This window comes from Prunus mume, linkage group LG1 (genome assembly GCF_029339155.1).
Source record: "Prunus mume cultivar Tortuosa linkage group LG1, ASM2933915v1, whole genome shotgun sequence".
Taxonomy (NCBI): Eukaryota; Viridiplantae; Streptophyta; class Magnoliopsida; order Rosales; family Rosaceae; genus Prunus; species Prunus mume.
In genome coordinates this window covers 25,476,522-25,495,815 of record NC_142698.1, presented here as the reverse complement: position 1 = coordinate 25,495,815, position 19,294 = coordinate 25,476,522, and the positions used below count along the sequence as shown (strand labels likewise).

At 37.2% G+C, this 19,294-nt stretch overlaps 1 protein-coding gene, 1 long non-coding RNA gene and 1 pseudogene across 2 annotated transcripts; 2 read left to right on the top strand and 1 right to left on the bottom strand.

The window, feature by feature from the left end:
- Window positions 1–2,339: 2,339 nt before the first annotated feature.
- LOC148921421 (uncharacterized) lies at window positions 2,340–3,364 on the top strand. The gene is made up of 3 exons (XR_016122297.1): window positions 2,340–2,536; window positions 2,692–2,848; window positions 3,260–3,364. It is a non-coding gene; the product is annotated as an uncharacterized LOC148921421 (long non-coding RNA).
- Window positions 3,365–4,221: 857 nt separating this feature from the next.
- LOC103324156 (LRR receptor-like serine/threonine-protein kinase EFR) lies at window positions 4,222–7,662 on the bottom strand. The gene is made up of 2 exons (XM_008226198.3): window positions 4,920–7,662; window positions 4,222–4,827 (listed from the first exon to the last, which is right to left on the bottom strand). The coding sequence occupies exons 1-2, from the start codon at window positions 7,654–7,656 to the stop codon at window positions 4,478–4,480; spliced, it is 3,087 nt and encodes a 1,028-aa protein (XP_008224420.2). The 5' UTR covers window positions 7,657–7,662; the 3' UTR covers window positions 4,222–4,477.
- Window positions 7,663–8,671: 1,009 nt separating this feature from the next.
- LOC148921420 (uncharacterized) lies at window positions 8,672–10,055 on the top strand (annotated as a pseudogene).
- Window positions 10,056–19,294: the final 9,239 nt, after the last annotated feature.

Genomic DNA, 19,294 nt, shown 5'->3' with positions numbered 1-19,294 from the left:
ATTTCCCAAATATACCTATTTTGCATAATCACTCTTTATGCCTATATTCAAAACAAATTGTTTGCACCTTTACGCAATCTCCATGATAAAAAAGCCACAAGTTTCTCAACCAACCAAGCAAATAGGTATCATATCCAAGACAAGAGAGCCAATTACCTTTAAAAAAAATCATGAATTCTTTTTATTTTCTTATATATAAAACAGCAATATGCAGGTGCAGCTAGCACCATCATTCACTGTGTCTGTCCAAATATCACATGGGCCTTTCTTTCCTTTTCTTTTACAAAAATGGCCAAAGTAGCTTGGATTCTTCTTTGCAATATAAAAACCAACTACCACAACAACCAACTTAACTGCCTCTTATATTATCAAGATTCTTGTTTCCGAAAGCAAGATGGGGAGGTAATAATTAATTTGTTTTAGTGTCTTAATTAATGGGATTTAATTTGCTTGGTGATGAGATTATGTGGGAATCACCTACCGCATGCATGCAAATTGCACAAGACAATCCGTGGACAAACCGCCACCATCATTTGGACCTTCACCCAGCTATTATTCCTTTGAAAGCATTGAAAATAATGAATAAAATTGATTCTTCTCCAACTTTACCAAGTGGGTCTCAATAAGTTTATATCAAGTAGGAACCTAAGTAAAAGGTAAAAATGAATAAGAGAGTAGCCAATTTACTCTTAATGCTGGGAGTGAGAGTAGCCAATTTCCCTCTAAACTTTTTTTGTAACAAAAAAAGAGAGATAAAAATAAGCACGCATAATTAATTTAGCTACCTTACTAATAGGATGCTGGTCTAATGAAGTTTGGTTATCCAGTGAGAAGGTTGATAGAAAAAAAAAGGACCAAGTCTAGGTATCTTGGTAGAAGAAGACCCACCATCTGCCGCCAACTCTAAGACCAACGTTGCCTCGAAAAATTGAAGATGAATCTCACTTCATGTTAAATATGAATTCCAATTTGCATGGTTTGGTCAATTCACAAGTCATCGTAATGTAAATGTTGATTTGTGTGACATAATAGCTGATTTGTTATTCAATATGAATCCCAATTTGCATGATTTATTCAGTCGGTTACAAAGACATCAAGTTAAGGGCAAAATGGGCATTAGATGTCCATTAAGTTTTTTTTTTTTTTAAAGTTGACCCATCAGCATGGCCATTAATACATGATCCTACAAAATACATGGTTTATAGAAAGTGCAATGAACGCTTCAGATCCGGGGGTCATCCTCCGAATCCCGTCAAATCTTTGGTTGTTGGTGGACTTATATCGATTTACTCTTCTTTTGGCATATCTATTGTTTAATATTTGGACTGACTTTGGTTGTGCCTCATCTTGCGATGCTGCTTTTTGAGGTGTTGTGACTTGGTCATGGTAGATCCACTTCTCATTGGTACGTTGAGGCCTTGGAGTAATTAGATGGCTTTCTCCATGTTATATCTCGAAAGAAGATTAGCGGCAGTTGATTTTCCTTTTGCCGACGTTTCAGTTGTTTGTATTATTATTTTGGTTTAGTTTGTTCAATAAAGTCCATAAATTTTGAGTTTTTTTTTCTCTCATAATTTCAGAAACTTAGTTGAGTTTGCAAGGTGTTCCTTACTCTCTTTAAGAGAGTCATGCCGGTTAGCAATTAGTTTTTGTCTTTGATATCTTTGGATTAGATTAAGGGGAATTATGGTGGTTGAAAGGGGTTTTAGAAAAGTTATGTTCGAGTGTGATTCTCTCTAAGATCATTTCAACTTTTTGGCTAGCCCAAGTCGATAGGGAAGTTTTACCCATAGTTGTCATATTGTTATTGGGATGATTCCCTTTACAGTTTGTGTCATTTGTACTTTTTATTCTTATTAATCTAATAAAAATTTATCGCCTTTTTATATTAAAAAAAACCACGTGGTTTTCCCAATGAATGCTTTAGGTTTTGGATTTCAATTTTATTTGCTTTGGTAAAAAGAGTTGAGAGAAAATCAATGATGAAATAGGCAATAACTATAGTGGCACATTGGGTTGACTCATGTGATGTGAGCTTGCAATTATCTTTGTATCGGGCCCTTTGTAAATAATGAATCATCTTGCTTTATAATAGGCCATGGGCTTGGGAAATGGGCGTATTTGGACCCATCCAATAACAGCCTAATGGGGTCAAGTGTCTCAGATTTATTGAAGATAGGGAGCTTCTAGAATGCGGAGGTTATTATGAGGAGGTTATGTGCGGAATGATAACAACCGTCAGTTTCAAATGAACGGTTTAGATTTAAGTAGGAAGTTTTGTTACAACCGGGTTAAAATTACCCATCACAAAATGAGCAACCCGGAACTTCTCATATCTCCTCTTTTCTTTGAAACAGAGGTCCAAAGTCCTATGTCTGAAACTTCCTCTGGAAGACAAACAAGAGCTGCCCCTTTCCAACTTCCAAAAGCCGAATTTGCTACTCCGAAAAGAAAAAAACAAAGACACTCAACTGTGGAGAACGCTGCTGAAGGAGGAGGAACAAGGGTTGAAGCCCACAACTCAATTCTTTCACTGGTATGTGATTTTTCAGCCATATTACAAATCCTTTTATTCAAAAAATATTCTGTTTTGTTAGCCCCTGTCATTAATGTTGTAGAAAATGGCTCATCATTACCCATTACCTAAGAGCTCTCTTATTTTGTCTTTGTGTCACAAAAATTATTTGCAAGATCGTCATAGTAGAGAGAAGAAGAAAAAGAGACAAATGATATGTTGAAAGAGCCTCCAGTAGTCTCTCACTCGCCTAACTTTGCACTCTGTTTCTGAACAAGTAAAACCCAAGTTTTGAAGAACTTGCAATACTCTTCTTCAACTCCAATTGTGATGGTAAGTCAAACACTGCAAAACCACTTCTCTTTGTTTCTAAGTTTCACTCATTTTGCTTTTAATGTTTTCCAATTTCTTGTAATCATTATTATTTTTTTGTTATCTTTTGTATTTATATTTCATTTGAAAATTTGATTTTTACAGTTTTTATTTTATTTTCATACATAAATATTCTTTCTTGCTTTTAACCCCTTATTGCTTTGGGTTTTATTATGATGCCTTTAGTATATTGACCTTTAAGCTTTGTTGAATCAACAATTAATAAATAATGAAAATAACAACACGTTAATCTAATGGTGATCTTTATGGGTATTACATACATATAGTAAAAACAAGTTCTCTAAAAATATATTGGGTTTGTCCTGCCTCAATTTATTTTATGGATTTCTAATAATTGATAATCTGCTACAGGTTGACACAAGTTTGCATCTTAATTTTCCATATGTGCTCTTATGGAAAAGTTTAATTGAATCAACATAGAGGAGACATTAAATGGAAGCAAGAAACAGAAGGATCAATTTTGCTCCATAACATAGGGGAGTTGCATTCAAATTCTTGGATTTGTTGCTGGTAAGTTTATTTTAAAAATCATTATAAATGTCTTTGTTTTCAACTGATGATGGTACATATTTAAATTGCTTTCATGATTATTTTGTTTTGTTTTAGCTATTTCTGAAATGTTTGATTCAAATGTTATCTAAGGTATCAATAATATGTGAGTAAAATGGTTGGGGACTCAGAGGAGAATGATGATTGTGTAATCGCTGATGAAATGATTTTCATTCCTGAAGTCAGAAATGAGGAAAGAACAAAAGTTGGGATGAAGTTTGATTCACTTGATTTAGTTTATGATTTCTACAATAGATATGCTTTATTGGTTGGCTTTAGTATTCGACGCCATTCCAGCGGAAGGGAAAAATACAGTAAAAAAATTCTAAGAAAAGAATTTGTATGTTGCAAACAAGGTGTGTTTAAAAAAGAAGAGCCTATGGCGGTAAAAAGACACCGAGGGATAAGTAGATGTGGTTGCAAGGCTAGAGTTGTTGTTGTGAAGGTTTCTGGGTGCAAGCAGTATGCTTTCTCTCTCGTTGTAGAGGAACACAATCATACAATGACGCCCCCAGAAAGTGTGCATTTTATGAGAGTATGCAATTATATTTTTGTTGTTTTTAATTTTTGAATACAATTGATAGTCTAAGTTATAAAGGGGACGATGGTTTTTAGACACTTTTTCGCTAGACCACTAGGCCTGTTTGCAAGCATGCAATTATCTTTCGAAGACCACTAGGCCCTTTGTAAGTAATGAATAAACTTGCTTCGCAATTAATAGGCATGGGCTTAGGAAATGGCCGTTATAGTCTTTAGAGAACGTATTCGGACCAAACAAGATCAAGTGTACTTTCAGATTTATTTAAGATAAGAGATTTACACCAGATGCGGTAGTTTGATAGCTTTGATCACATTTCTAAGGGCTTCAGGCCTAAACACACAAATAAAACGACATACTAGTAGCAGAACTCCCATCTACTGTAGCAGTAGCAGGCTAGCAGCAACAACAAGAATATTTCTCAGGCAGCACATAAAAAAATAATATCCCCATCACACACAAACCCGTGGCAGGAAAAGTTCCTATCCGAGAAGAACGTCTCTAATGGAATGCAGTTCAGATGCAGCATCACTGATATTCTTCAGACGGTCCGTTGGAGATTCAGTAGAGCATTCAATTCCAATTCTAAATATTGAATTCAAGCACACCTCAATCCTTTGAACCCTTCTCTCGTTGGTGCCTCCTTCAAAAAGTGTTGAATCTACAATCTCCATAACTCGATTAGGGAAAGCCATTTTAACATAAGTATGAAGGTTTAGGTCCCCATTAAACACGTCGTCGGTGGGTCGCTTTCCTACGAACATCTCTAACAGAAGAATACCAAAGCTGTAGACATCTCCATTTGTTGACACCTCACTTCCCATACCGTACTCTACCATTCAAACATCATAAGATATTATCAGCACAATTTTTAGTAAAATAGCTACTTTGTAAGATTTAAAAAGAAAAAAGGACACCTTTTACCTGGAGCAGCATAACCAACTGTTCCTTTTATTCCAATGGAACTTGTTGGATTTTCTGAAGCATTAGTACCAGTTTGTTGGGAGAGAAATCTTGAGAGTCCAAAGTCAGAAACATGTCCAGTCATCTCGTTGTCCAGAAGAACATTGCTCGGCTTGAGATCACAATGAACTATCGGTGTTTCACAATGATTATGAAGATAATCCAATGAACAAGCAACATCAATGGCAATCTCTAGCCGTTGATCTAGATTTAAACTCTTAGGTCCCTCTCTTACCTCGCCAATTTCAGTAGGAGGATGCAGCCACTCCTCTAAGCTTCCTCTGTCCATGTACTTGTAAACCAGAGCCTTGAAGTCATTACCATGAAAGTCAACACTTGAACACGCAGTTATAATCTCGACAAGATTTCGATGCCTGATGTTTCTTAAAGCCTCACATTCGGCCATGAAACTCTTTGATGCTCCATGGCGTAACAAGTTGAACACCTTCACAGCAACAAGTTGATGTTTATCATTATCATCAAGAATTCCTTTGTACACAGACCCAACACTGCCTGCACCAATCAAATTAGCCGAAGAGAACTCGTCAGTAGCTTTTAGGAGAGTTGCATATGACACTTGCAAAAAATTGCTCGCCAATGTGCTCAACGGAATCTCTTTCCTTTTCCTTCTTGACGAACAGAGGAAGAAATAGGACATCACCATAACTATTAGAAGAAGAGCAAGTCCGGAAAGTACTAACGGGATTATTAATTTCGAGCTACGAGATGATCCTCCTTTTTGGGACTTGCACTTGGGCAGTTGGAGATCAGCAATTCCCCCGCAGAGCTTGGTGTTGCCGGTAATTGAAATCGCACTTGCATTTTTAAAAGCACCTCCTCCAGTTGGTACGGCTCCCCAAAATTCATTGAATGATAGGTCTAGTTTCTTCAAGAAGACAAAGCCCCCTAAGAATTTTGGAATTTCACCCGACAAATTGTTGCGAGAAAGGTCTAATTCTTCTATGGCTTTCAACCCAATCACAGATGAGGGAATAGACCCCTGGAAGAAATTGCCTTGCAAGTGTAAGACTTCTAAACTCTCACATGCACCAAGGCTACTTGGAAGTTCTCCTGACAACATGTTATTAGAAATGTCCAGTACACCTAGGCTCTTCATCTTTCCAACCTCCATCGGAAGAGAACCCGTAAAGTGGTTCCTAGACAAGTTCAAAAGCTTTGATAAGGATGGGAGGCCGATAACTTTTTGAGGTATTGCGCCACTAAGTTTATTATTAGATAAATCCAATAATATCAACCGCTGGCAATTCCCCAAGCTTGAAGGGATGACGCCTTCAAGATTATTTCCTTGTAAGAAGAGATTGTATAACTTGGTTAAATTTCCTAAAGAGGACGGAATGCTTCCTGATAATGTATTAAAAGAAATCTCTAATTCCACAAGGCTTGAAAGCTTCTGAATTTCAGTTGGAATGTTACCCGTCAAGCTATTTTCCCTCATTGACAACGACTCCAAGTTGACTAAGTTTCCTATGTCTGTTGGGATGCTTCCATATATTTGGTTTCTCTGAAACCAAAAAATTTCAAGTTTGGTTGAGAGATTGGATATTGATGTGGGCAACGTTCCTCCAAAATGGTTGTCATTTATAATCAACCGTTTTAACCCTCTGGCATTGGTCAAGTCCGAGAGAAAACTCAAGTCACCATCTGTACCGCTTCCAAGACGATTATTTTCAATGGTGAATTGCTGTAGGTCATGAAGCTTTCGGAAATCGGGCACCTGTCCGGTTAGGTTGTTTTCTTGAACTTGAAATACCTGTAGACTTGTGGCATTTGATAGTGAGGCAGGAAGGGATCCAAAAAATTTGTTTCCGGCGATGCTAAGTACTTGGAGATTAGGAAGAGTTTTTCCCAAGTCTGAAGGAAGACTCCCTTGAATTTGATTAAATGCTACGTCAAAAGCATCAAGAGCAGAGAGGTTATAGATGGAGAGAGGAATGGTACCAGATAATTTGTTTAAGCCCAATGACAAAAATGTTAAGTTTTTCAATTGGCCTAGAGAAGTAGGGATGCTTCCCACCAAGTTATTTTGAAATGCAGCGAGTACCTCGAGAGACGAAAGGTTTCCCAAGGAAGGAGGGATCTCTTCTGTTAAATTATTAACTTGTAAAACAAATCTCCGAAGCTTAGACAAGGAGCCAAATTCAGATGGAATTTTACCCACCAACCCGTTGAAACCGAAATTCATGAAGATGAGGTTGGAGCAATATGATATGTTGTATGGAATAGGGCCACTAAATGAGTTGTTGTGTAGAGACAGTACCTGCAATCTATGCAAATGCCCAATTTGTGGAGGGATTTCATGAGTAAAGCTGTTGTTTTGGAGCCATAGTCCCCTTAGGAAACTTAGGTTTCCTATGTGCGGGGATAGGGACCCTGCCAGCTTTTGAGATCCGAGATATAGCCTTGTGACCCTTTGGCGATGGCGTCGACCGCAGGAGACACCGTGCCATGAGCAAAAGTGAATGGATTCATTCCAGGAGCTCAATACATTGTGAGGATCTTGCTTTATTTGAGCTTTGATGGCTAGCAGTGCAAGCCTATCCGTCTCGTTGCCTCCCATTCTCAAATGCATGGAGCAAACGAACAATGCTCCATTGAAAAGTGAGTAAATCAGAATCAGTTTCAAAACCAAAACCTCCATTTGGGTTGTGAAATATTGGTAATTCCCATTTGAAGGCATGGCAAATTTAACTGGTTTATGAGATTGAGTAATGAGGCTTATTAACCAAGTCCAAGTCATTACGATCCGCCACGGTTGACTTGCTTCCGATGTTGACTTTGATGACTTACTGATGGCAAAATAGCAACTACATGACAACTTCACTGATTTGCAACGAATTAGTCATATACATGCATGATGCAGAAAATTGGATTGGAAGCTGGTGGGGCTTCGCCTATTAACTAAGATTGACTAGAGGACATGGGTCAAGTCACAACAAATCAAAAGCTGACTTGTAAAAGGAAAAAATGTTGGAATTGTTTTTTTGTTGACACACAGTAGGATTTTGTATAAAACTATATTTACCATGGGCGTGTTTGTTACACCGTGCAAGCTTGGACTGGATTGGCTGAAGTTTTATCCCATGTTTGTTTCACTCTATTCTAATTTTAAGTGGGATTATCTAATACTGGGCCCACCAAAAACACCTCCTTAGGTGTTCTTAGCTAAACCCTTCTGGAGAGAAGGGACTAACTGTTAAAGGAAAGAATCAAGTCATATTTGATATGCCCATATTATAGGGTCGTTGATTGATTCCTTGTATATATATATATATATATATATATATCATTCAATTGTTTAATTTCCTTCCTAGAATAAGACTCTCTCAGTTTGTATAAAGCTGTAGCTATATTGTATATTCAAAAATCCAGTCTGTTTTCTTCATTCACCATTTTTACATGGTATCAGAGCACCGATTCTGGTGACTCTGGAAACCCAAACACCTTCTGCTACAACACAACACAAGATGGGTGAAACAAAATCCATAGAGAAATCAATTGATGTTTCGGATCCACTCACCTTGCATCACTCGGATCATCCGGGAATTGTTTTGGTATCCAGCCTTCTTGAAGGATACAACTATGGCCAATGGAGTCGATCTATGCGTCTCAATCTTAGCGCAAAGAATAAGATTGGTTTTGTTGATGGGTCTGTCAAAGCCCCAACATCTACAGATGCGAAACACTCTATTTGGCAACGATGCAACAACATGGTATTGTCGTGGATCTTGAATTCAGTACATCAGGACATTGCTGGCAGCGTGATCTATGCCGAAACAGCGGCTGAAGTTTGGAATGACCTCAAAGAGAGGTTTTCACAGGGCAATGATTCAAGAATTTACCAAATCCAACAAGAAATTGTTGAACATCGATAGGGACAACAATCTGTCTCGGCTTATTACACCAAGATGAAGGCACTTTAGGACGAGTTGTCTTCCTACCATGACACTTTATCATGCACATGTGGAGGATTGAAGGAAGTTGCTGCACGACAAGAGAAAGAAAGAGTCATGTAGTTTCTTATGGGACTAAATGAGACTTACGCCGCCATCTGGGGACAGATTTTGATGATCCAACCTCTTCCTGACACATGCAAGGTCCATGCCTTGATACTCCAGCAAGAACGACAGGTTGAAGTAGTTGCACGATGTGATAGCAATTCTAGTCATCATACGATGAAGGTTGCTTAACCCAGTCATTCATTTGCAGCCCAAGAGAATCTGACTCCCTTAAAGTGTAGTTATCAGAACCAAGAACGACACAGTGTCGATCGTTATTTTCTTCATGGTTTTCCCGTGGGCAAAAATGTGAAGCCACCAAACCGAAGGAAATCAACTGCACATAATACTCAAGCAAGCTCGGTAGAGTCAACTCAGGCACCAACTACGACTCCTAATGAGAAGCCCACATTTACCACCGAGGAGTACACTCAACTTATGGTGTTGCTTCTGAAAGAGAATGGTAACACACCACCTTTTGCTAATGCCACATGTATTGTTACCCCCACATGTTATAACACAGTACATGCATCTCACTCTACTCTGTATTGGATAGTAGACAGTGGGACAACGGATCACATATCCCATTCCGTGCCCTCGAATCACATGACTCCGTCACAAAATGACTTTGTTGAATTACCTGATGGTGGGCATGCTAAAATCACATCAGTTGGTTCTGTTAAATTGACCAAGGATTTAGTTCTTGATAGTGTTCTGCATGTACCAAAATTCCAAGTCAATCTTTTTCTGTTAGCAAACTCACTCAAGCTTTGGGATGTATAGTGACATTTTTCCCTAATTTTTGTATTATGCAGGACGTGACTACGAAGAGGATGATTGGCCTGGGCAAGCAACATAAAGGGCTCTACTACATCACCCGCCAATAGAACCCACACCTAGTACACCATGTCAACTGTCATTCCAGCCTCTGGCACTAACGTCTTGGACACCTATCTGCTGACCCTCTCCAAGCTTTATCCAAAAGCATCCCTGAAGTTGTTTTTGATTTTTCCAATAATTGTGATGTCTGTCCCTTAGCCAAACAAACTCATTTACATTTTTCTTCTAGTTTGATTAAATCCGTAGCACATTTTGATTTGATTCACTGTGATATTTGGGGGCCTCACAGAGTTACTTCACACTCTGGGGGTGTTATTTTTTAACTATTGTAGACGATTATTCTCGTTTTACATGGATTCATCTTATGAGCTTTAAATTTGAAACACAGTCATTGTAGAAATCTTTCTTTTCTTGGGTGCAAACCCAATTTAATTGTCGTATTAAGTCTTTGCATGTTGACAATGGAGCGGAATTCATATCCGTGCGAAATTTTTTTGATGACAATGGTGTATTCTTCCAACATTCTTGTCCCTCAACGCCTCAACAAAATGGGGTTGTTGAGCGCAAGCATCGTCATCTTTTAAATGTGGGGAGGGCTCTTAGATTGCAGGCTCACTTTCCATTGTCTTTTTGGGGAGAAAGTATTCAAACAACATGTTATCTCATAAACAGATTACCTACACCTTTCCTCTCTCACAAATGCCCATATGTCATGCTTCATCACAACCCTCCTCCTTATACGCACATGCGTGTTTTTGGTTGCCTTTGCTATGCCACAAATACTCACCCTATTCACAAATTTGATAAACGAGCTAGGGGTTGCATTTTTGTTGGTTATCCCCTTGGCCAAAAAGGTTATCGCGTCTTTGATCTTGAAACCAAGACATTTGTAACCTCTAGAGATGTCAGATTTTATGAACATATTTTTCCATTTTCGACTCAACCCGTCGATTATGATGATGATGCAACCAGTCCGGTCTTACCACTACCTCCAGACATCTCTCATAGCCCAGATGACCTTATTGGCCCAAATGACACCTCATCCTCTTCTCCAGTTGATAACTCAAATCTCTCCAGCCCATCTCCAGTTGTCAGCCCATATATAAACATTCACGACAATCCCCAATTGTTACCTAACCCCCTCACCAACTCCACTTCATATTCTCCATGTTCGTGAACACCACCAAGACCTCTCCAACCAAATCCCGGTTGTCCCAACCTCCATTTATGAGCCTCAGCTTCGTCGTTCTGACCATGTTCCTCAGCCCAACATCAAGCTTTGTGATTATCATATTTATCACACCAGTTTGCTTGACCCTAGTGCCACCTCTGCCACATCTAGCACCCGCTATCCATTGACTCGGTATGTTTCTTACTCCCACTTGTCTGATGCTCATCGTTCTTTTGTGACTAACATATCCCACTTGGTAGAACCAATTTCTTATGAACAGGCTAGTACAGGTCTAAAATGGGTTAAGGCTATGCAGACTAAACTTGACGCTTTTGCTGCAAATAATACTTAGACCATAATGCCATTACCTTCTGGTCACCGAGCCATTGGATATTAGTGGGTATTCAAAATCAAGTAGAACTCCGATGGTACAGTTGAACGCTACAAGGCGCGTCTTATGGCCAAAGGATTTACCTAACATGAAGGAATTTACTACAATGAGACTTTTGCTCATGTTGCCAAACTCATTACTGTGCGATGTCTTTTGTTTGTTGCTGCCATTCGCAATTGGTCTTTGCATCAACTTGATATGCAAAATGCTTTTCTTCATGGTGATCTTCAGGAAGAAGTCTACATGCAACCTCCTCATGGGTTTCGTCGACAGGGGGAAAGAGTTGTATGTCGACTCAACAAGTCCTTGTATGGGCTTAAACAAGCATCTCGCCGCTGGTTCCACAAGTTTTCTCATGCTATTCAAGAAATTGGCTTTCACCAATCCAAGGCTAATTATTCTTTATTCACCAAGGGTGTGTGATAATTCTTTTACTGCTATACTCATTTATGTTGTTGTTTGTCTCAAACGGTTCCTTCACACAAAATTTCGCATCAAGGATCTTGGACCACTCAAATATTTCCTTGGTGTTGAAGTTGCACGCTCCAAAGATGGGATTTCTATTTGTCAACGCAAGTATGCCCTGGACATACTTGAATAGACCGGATTACTTGATGCAAAACCCGCAATGTTTCCTATGGAGCAGCACTTGAAATTGACGCCTACAGATGATCTCATTCTCAAGGATCCTACACATTATTGCAGATTGGTTGGAAGATTAATCTATTGACAATCACAAGACCGGAAATTGCATATTCCGTCCACATTCTTAGCCAATTCATGCAACAGCCAAGAAAGCCTCATCTAGATGCAGTGCATCGCTTTCTTCGATACTTAAAGATAGCTCCGGGCCAAGGGTTGCTCTTTCCCTCACAAGGTAGTTTAATATTACGGGATTATTGTGATGCCGATTGGGCAGGATGTCCCACCACAAGAAGGTCTATCTCGGGTTACTATGTTTTTCTTGGTAATGCTCTTATAGCTTCATTCACCATTTTTACACTAACAGTCCCGACGACCTAAGCAACTACAACCACACCCAATCGCCCCACAACCAACAACCCACCAAGCAGCAGCCATAGCCACCATCCCCAACCACCAAATACGACCACCCACCACAACCGCCAGCCACAGCCACAGCCACCCAAGAAGGAGATGACAAAATAAAAGAGGAAGATGAGAGAACATAAAATTTTCTATAAACAAAACAAAGAAGAAGAGAGAAAATGGAGAAGAAGAGATGAGAGAATTTTTGAAAAAAATAGATAAGAAGAAAGAAAATGGAGGAGAAGATGAAAGAAAATGGAGAAGAAGAGGAGAGAAAATTTTAGAAAAAAACAGAGAAGATGGGAGAAAATTTTGAAAAGAAAAGAAAAGTAGACAAAAGAAGAGGAGAGAAAAGGAGAAGAAGAAGATAAAAGAGATGTAGAGGAAGAAGAAGAAAGAGATGCAGAGAGGGTCGTCTAAAAATGAAAAAACGAGATGCAAAGAGGAAGAAAGAGATGGAGAGAGAAGAAAAGTAAAAAAAATATTTAAAAAATCTTACTTTTCAAAAAAAAGAAAAAAAAGTCCTAGTCTAATCAAACATACACCAAACGCTGTACAAGTGTTATCCAGCTTATACCAGGTCAAGCCAATCCAAGACAGTACCAATACTTAGTCCAGTCCATGACAGTCCCCCATACCAAACGACCCCACTTATTATTTATATGAGTCGAACTTAAGACATTTTTCAATTAAATGAAAACAACTAAACTAGACTTTGACTGGGCGATAAATGTCTGGATTATTATTCTCAACAAATTTTTGTAGGTGTGATCTATTACGTACACAAGTCTAATGGATTAGTTTGTTATTGTATATTATTGGCAGGCATTATGAGACAACCCCAAGGTTTTAACATAAGAAATGTAATATAATGTAGGTTTTTTTTTTTGGGGCAGGAACGGAAGAAATATTGCTTAAACATTGTATTTTCGCTATTAGAGAAAATTGTCTTTCAGCATTGCTTTCATAACTCACAAATCCAACGAAATTTCAGAAACTTTGACTGATGATGGGATTAATTATGACATATTGAGCTAAGAAAACTAAGGTGGAATGTCAAACTTTCTAGATAAAGAATGAGTGTCTTCTTTTGTGTGGTCACTAATAAAAACGCTATTATTGACTGCAACTTTGGTCACTAAAGGGCTTACAATTTGGTCACCAAAACATGCATTTTGGTCATTGAAAGTGGGTCATGTGCTCACTAGCTCGTTGTTGCTGAAATTGAGATTGGTAAGGATGAAGCAATTGGAAACATTTGCAGGAATGAGTAGGGGTTGGTACGGTCTGAATTGGATCGATTTCACTTCAAAATCGCGGCCGAATAAATTACAATATAATAGTTTGATTCGGTTTGATTTTAATAGAAGTCATGAAGGAACCCGAACTAAACCAAACCAATTTAAGACGGTTTGGTTCAGCCAGATTGGGCCTAAGCCCAATTCTCTTTCTTTTTATATTTTTCAACATTGTTAGGCCAATTACTACCAACAAATTAACAATTTGCTCAATACTTAAATCATTTTCCAGAGTACGGAACCATCCTAAAGCTCCACATGCCGTAAAACTTCAATTTCAATAACTAATAAAGCTCAATTTAAATATCCATATATAGTTATTACCTAATTAGAGTATTACCATGTAAAATATAATATAAATAAATAAATATACACATAAACAATTCAGTTTGGTTTAGATTGGTTTAAAAGGCTCAAAATCAAACCAAACCAAACCATATATGATCTGATTTAATTTTTTCAAAACCAAACTAAACTGATAGTTACGATTTGATTCAATCGATTTTATTGATTCGGCCCGATTGATCTCCCCCCCACCCTCCCCTAAGAATGAGGCCATTAAATTGGTTATTGTCTAGACGTAAACTTGCAATCTACGCAAATGCCAACAATTATGCTACCTTGTGCTACAAATTAAAACCACAATTCTGTATCACTTTATATGGCTGCTGATTCAGACATTCCACGTCCATTCAATTTCTAGAGGAATAAATAATTAGTCCAACAAGTTATGAGCAACCTCCATTGACTTGCTTTTTCCAATATAGACTTCATTTGCTCAGATATTATTACCTTGCATTGCATTCAAGGTTTTAAGTTCGATTCCCCCTTCTCCAATATTGCTTGTATCAAAAATATTGTTACAGCATCTAGTGTTGTTATAATATAATTACACAAATGCTAGAAACTCGAAGGACCAAAACCATTCCAAAACATTAGAAAAAAGGTTTTTTGAGGCCACAATCTCTTATGTGATTTCAAATCCCACCAATGCCACACAATATGTGATTTTTTTTTTTCCCTTAAGATGATGGTGGTTGGCAGGGTACCGACTGGAAATTGTCGCCAGTAGTTGACAGTGGCGGCTGGAGGCTGGCCGGAAACGATGCCTGCAAAGGAGGGAGAAGCTAGGAATTGTTTGGTTGTACATAAAGTAAAATTCTTGTAAATGAATCTCAAAACTCGCAAACAATAGTTTATTAAAATGTAAATAACACACACTTTTGTTGATGTATCTTTTTCCTTTCCTATATGTATAGTATGCACTAGCAAAGGTGCCCGTGGGATGTTGCGAGTTTTAAAATTGTCTTACATGTGTACAAAGTTATGAAAATATGTAGTAAGTTTAAGTTATAAAATAAAGACTAATAAAATGTTTTATATGTTGCTTGTCATCTTAAAATATTGGACATATTTTATTAAACCAAGCAGCAATCAAAACATCAACAGTTTGAGCTGCTTCTTGTTCAAAAGAATTTGTACGTGCCTTTACATATATGCTATTGGTGTGGGAAGGAGATTTTTCTGCCTTGATGTTTGTTGAAAGGAGATCTATCTCTTGTTAGCTCTACTGTAGAAGTGGTTTATGGTCTTTCTTGTCTTCTGCAGGGATTTTAACCATGTTGGTACAAATTTGGAAAATAGCAAGTGTTAGCGTAGATAAATGGAAAAATTAATTAGCCAAAATCAGCCAGAGCAACCAAAAACAACACTGTCAAGTTAATTAGGCACGCTACTATGCATAGCATAGAGCAAGTGATGACGTTTTCAGTGAAGTAATAATAAAGAATGATATGCTCATCAATGCTAATATAGTAATATATAAATCAACCACTAAAATTTAGTATAAACAGTGGGGAGAGTTAGCATCCAAAGAGAGGGGCGAAAAAGGAACATAAGGAAAAATTTAGTAATGGTCAGGGGCAAAAAGGAAAGAGAAGAAAAGATTTAGTGGAGGGCATTTTTGGAAATTCACTGTGCTGAAGAAAAAACAGAACTGAAAACAAAGGTAAAAGGAGGGGCATTTCCGTCATTACACTGCGCTTAAGAACAGTGTTTAGAAGGATTGCCGTTTAGTATATATATAATATATATATAATTTACCCAAGTTTATTGTTATGCATTTCCGACATGGCAACTACCATTCTCAACCGTTGGTTATAAGTCGGCAGGTCTATATCATCAGAAACCGATGGCTCATATTCACGAGGCAGCTTTTCTCTTTCACTCCATTAAAACAATTCCCTCTATTTGATGAAGTAATTAAAAATTACATAGAATTTTAAAATAATAGAATTTAAATTTCCATCATTTTAATTTCTAGCAATTGAAAATATTAGTATTTGGATTTATGTATGTCGAATTTTGTAAACGATGGAATTTTATAAATGACACTATAAAAATTATGAAATGACGCCTATTTTAGTAGAAATTAAACTCGAGAATTTGATGCCTCAATTTCCACGATTTTTTCCACGTGTCATTTAATAAATTCCACTCTTAAGTTGTCAAACAAAGTAATTGTCAATTTCTCCTCTTAAATTCTCGACTTTTAGCTAAATTTCGAATTATTTTCCCTCATCCAAATAGAGGATTATTCACCTTTGGGATTTCCTAATGGACTGCAGCTTAGACACAACATCGTTTATATTCTTTAAGCGATCTGTTGGGGATTCAGCAGAACATGCAATTCCAATTCTAAAAACCGATCAAAATATAATCAATAAACCGCTCTCTAAATGTATGTCATGATTTTCAGTTTTATTAGAGCGATCACATATCCAATGCCCTCAAAAGTTCATTTCAGAAAACAAACTAGGAGTAGGGATGACAATGTTCTCCAAAGGTAAAAAATTTGGAATTGATGGATCTAACATGAACTGTAATAATAAGCCGAAACTTTAAGTTTATTTTTCATAAATGACAAAAAATAATATTATGCTATAGAATGAGTGTGGGTATTTTATGAAGTAAATTTGGATTGAAAAATGATGGATTTAAGGGTGTTTAAAATCAAGTTGGACCAAAATGCCCTTACATATTTGGTTGAGGTTTTCAAAAGAATGTTTAGGTAATAAACTAAAAAGTAATGTTTAGTGTTGTTATTTTTGTGAAAGATCATATTATGTTGAATAGTAGTTGTAGGCATTTTGAGAAAGATTGAGTAATGCGCTTAACCAAGTCCCAGTCATTACGATCAGCCACGGTTGACTTGCTTTCCAAAGACACAAAACTTTGACTTGCTTCCATTAGTCACTTGCAAAGAATTAGCCATACATCAGGCAGACGCCGTCATTGTATTGGAAGCTGATGGGGACTTCACTCTCTCAATCACCCATGACTTTTTTTTGGAAACAAATAAAAAAAAACTCAAAAATTGACAGCTGGAAATATTGAATTTAATTTTGATTATTAAAGTACTTTGATGCCCTATTAAGTGTTTTGGGTTTTTTTTTTAATGAGGGTTTGGGGTTGAGTTTGCTTTAAGAAGTCAATGACAGTTTTGTAATTTAAAAGAAGTTAAAAATCTTTTTGTTATATTGTAAATAAGCTTTAGGTGTGTTTCTAAAGTCCATTTCATATATAATTTTTTTATATAATTTGGGCTCCTATATTGAATATAATAGTGAATCTCCCTATATTTATAAAAGCTATTTTTACTCGTGATAATTCATCCGTATAACAAAGTTAGATTCCTCCTATTTATCTGAGTCAAATTAAGATATTATTCTTCATCGAAGTGGAGACAACTACTTACCACTATACCAAAAATTAGTTGATAAATTTCAGAATTGTTATTATTATCAGCAATCTTTTCTAGATGTGTTGTATTACACAACCCCAAAGTCTATTCTATTACTATAACTAGTTATATTGAGTTATTATCTAAACGTAAAACGTGCAATCTACGCAAATGCCCAATTTCTGGAGGAATGATTAATTAATTAGTCCAAGATATGGATAACCCCTGTTGACTTGCTTCGCAAATAACAACCCCTGTTGATTTACTAGAGGACATGGGTCAAGTCACAAGCACAACAAGGTTGAAAGACTGAAAGTGAGAGATATGGAGAGATGGGTTGCGTTGCGTTGTGAAATTTGTAAGCTCTCCAAGATAATTAATTTATATACATAATTGGAACTTTTGAACAACTTCGATGACATTAACATATCTAAGCTTAAGTCAAGTCTACACGATAGCTAGCATGGTGTTTCTTACTAATGCCAAGAAAGTGATGAAAGAGAAGACTTTAAACAAAGACTTGTGAGTGAAAACAAATGCCATGGCAAAGGCCAAGGCCAAGGCCAAACCAATGTTGTTGGTCACTTGTGTACGTGGTTTCCTTGCTCACAGTAATTACTTAAGCCGATGGGCTTGACTTGTCAAGTTTGTTTGTCATGATATTCTGGAGAGATAAGGAAGAAATGACTTTATCATCCTACAAGACTTATGCTAAGAAGAATCTCGAGCTTCTGTATTTAGGAATGGTGCATATATCCGCACTTCATAAAATCTAGACCATCTAATCTAACTAATTCAATGTTTATGGATATGTCATCTCTCTCTCAGTTCTTCGTTTGTGTCCCTGTAATATTGTCCCTTTTTTTTTCTTTCTTTCTTCGGGCTTCTTATTTACTTTAAATGTATTGTAATTGAAGATGGGTTTGTAACCCCAAGCATGAAGAAAATTAAACAACCCAGCCCATTCGTAAATCAAAATATATCGCAATCAATTGGGTGTTTTCTGATAACAGTAATAGTTAGTTAAGAGTTTGTTAGTATTGGCACGTGTGGCAGCTGTAATTAGTTAGTTAGTTAGTTTGTTAAGCATTAGTTATAGGCTAAACATCTGTTATAAAAGAAACTATATCTCTCTGTAATTAGATACACGATTAAGAGATTAAACAGAAATAAAATTCTCTCGTCTTCCCTGAGTTCTTCTTCAATATTCATCTTCTTCCTTCAGTCTCAATTCTTCTTTCTTATACTGTTATCATGGTATCACGAGCCTGGACTCGATCCTGATTTTCTTTCTCTTCTCTGCTGCGTGGTTTCTCCTTCTCTATTATTGTTCTCTGTTCTTGTTCTCTACACGATTTTCCCCAAATTCTTCTCAAACCCTATATTCTTTGCTTGTGAGTTCTTCAATCTCATGGCATCTTCTTCGTCTACTTCCTCTCTCAAGATTGAGAGTCTTCTCGGCATGCTGCGTATTTGATTAATAGGATGCCTAGTAAAAGTTTAGATCTTCAGTCTCCCTATTATAGACTTTTTGGCTTGGTTCCTGACATCACACATGTTAAGATGTTTGGCACTGCAATTTATCCATATTTGAGACCTTATACTGAGCATAAGCTTCAATCTCGCACAGCTCAATGTGTTTTTCTTGGATATGCACCAGGTTATAAAGGTGTCATTTGTTATAATCCTTTCACAGGCAAATTGGTGATATCTAGGCATGTTATCCATGATGAAACTTGTCATCCTTTTAAGAGGCTTCCGGCATCTATTTCTCCGGTATTATCCATGCCCTCACAGTCTACTTCTATCCGGGTTCCACTTCTCGCTCCCG

Excerpts from the sequence above, each read along its gene's own strand:
- LOC103324156 (XM_008226198.3), bottom strand. The coding sequence starts at position 7,656 with ATGCCTTCAAATGGGAATTACCAATATTTCACAACCCAAATGGAGGTT. Across the intron at positions 4,828-4,919 it reads AGTTGGTTATGCTGCTCCAG|AGTACGGTATGGGAAGTGAG; the intron begins GTAAAAGGTGTC and ends TTTGAATGGTAG.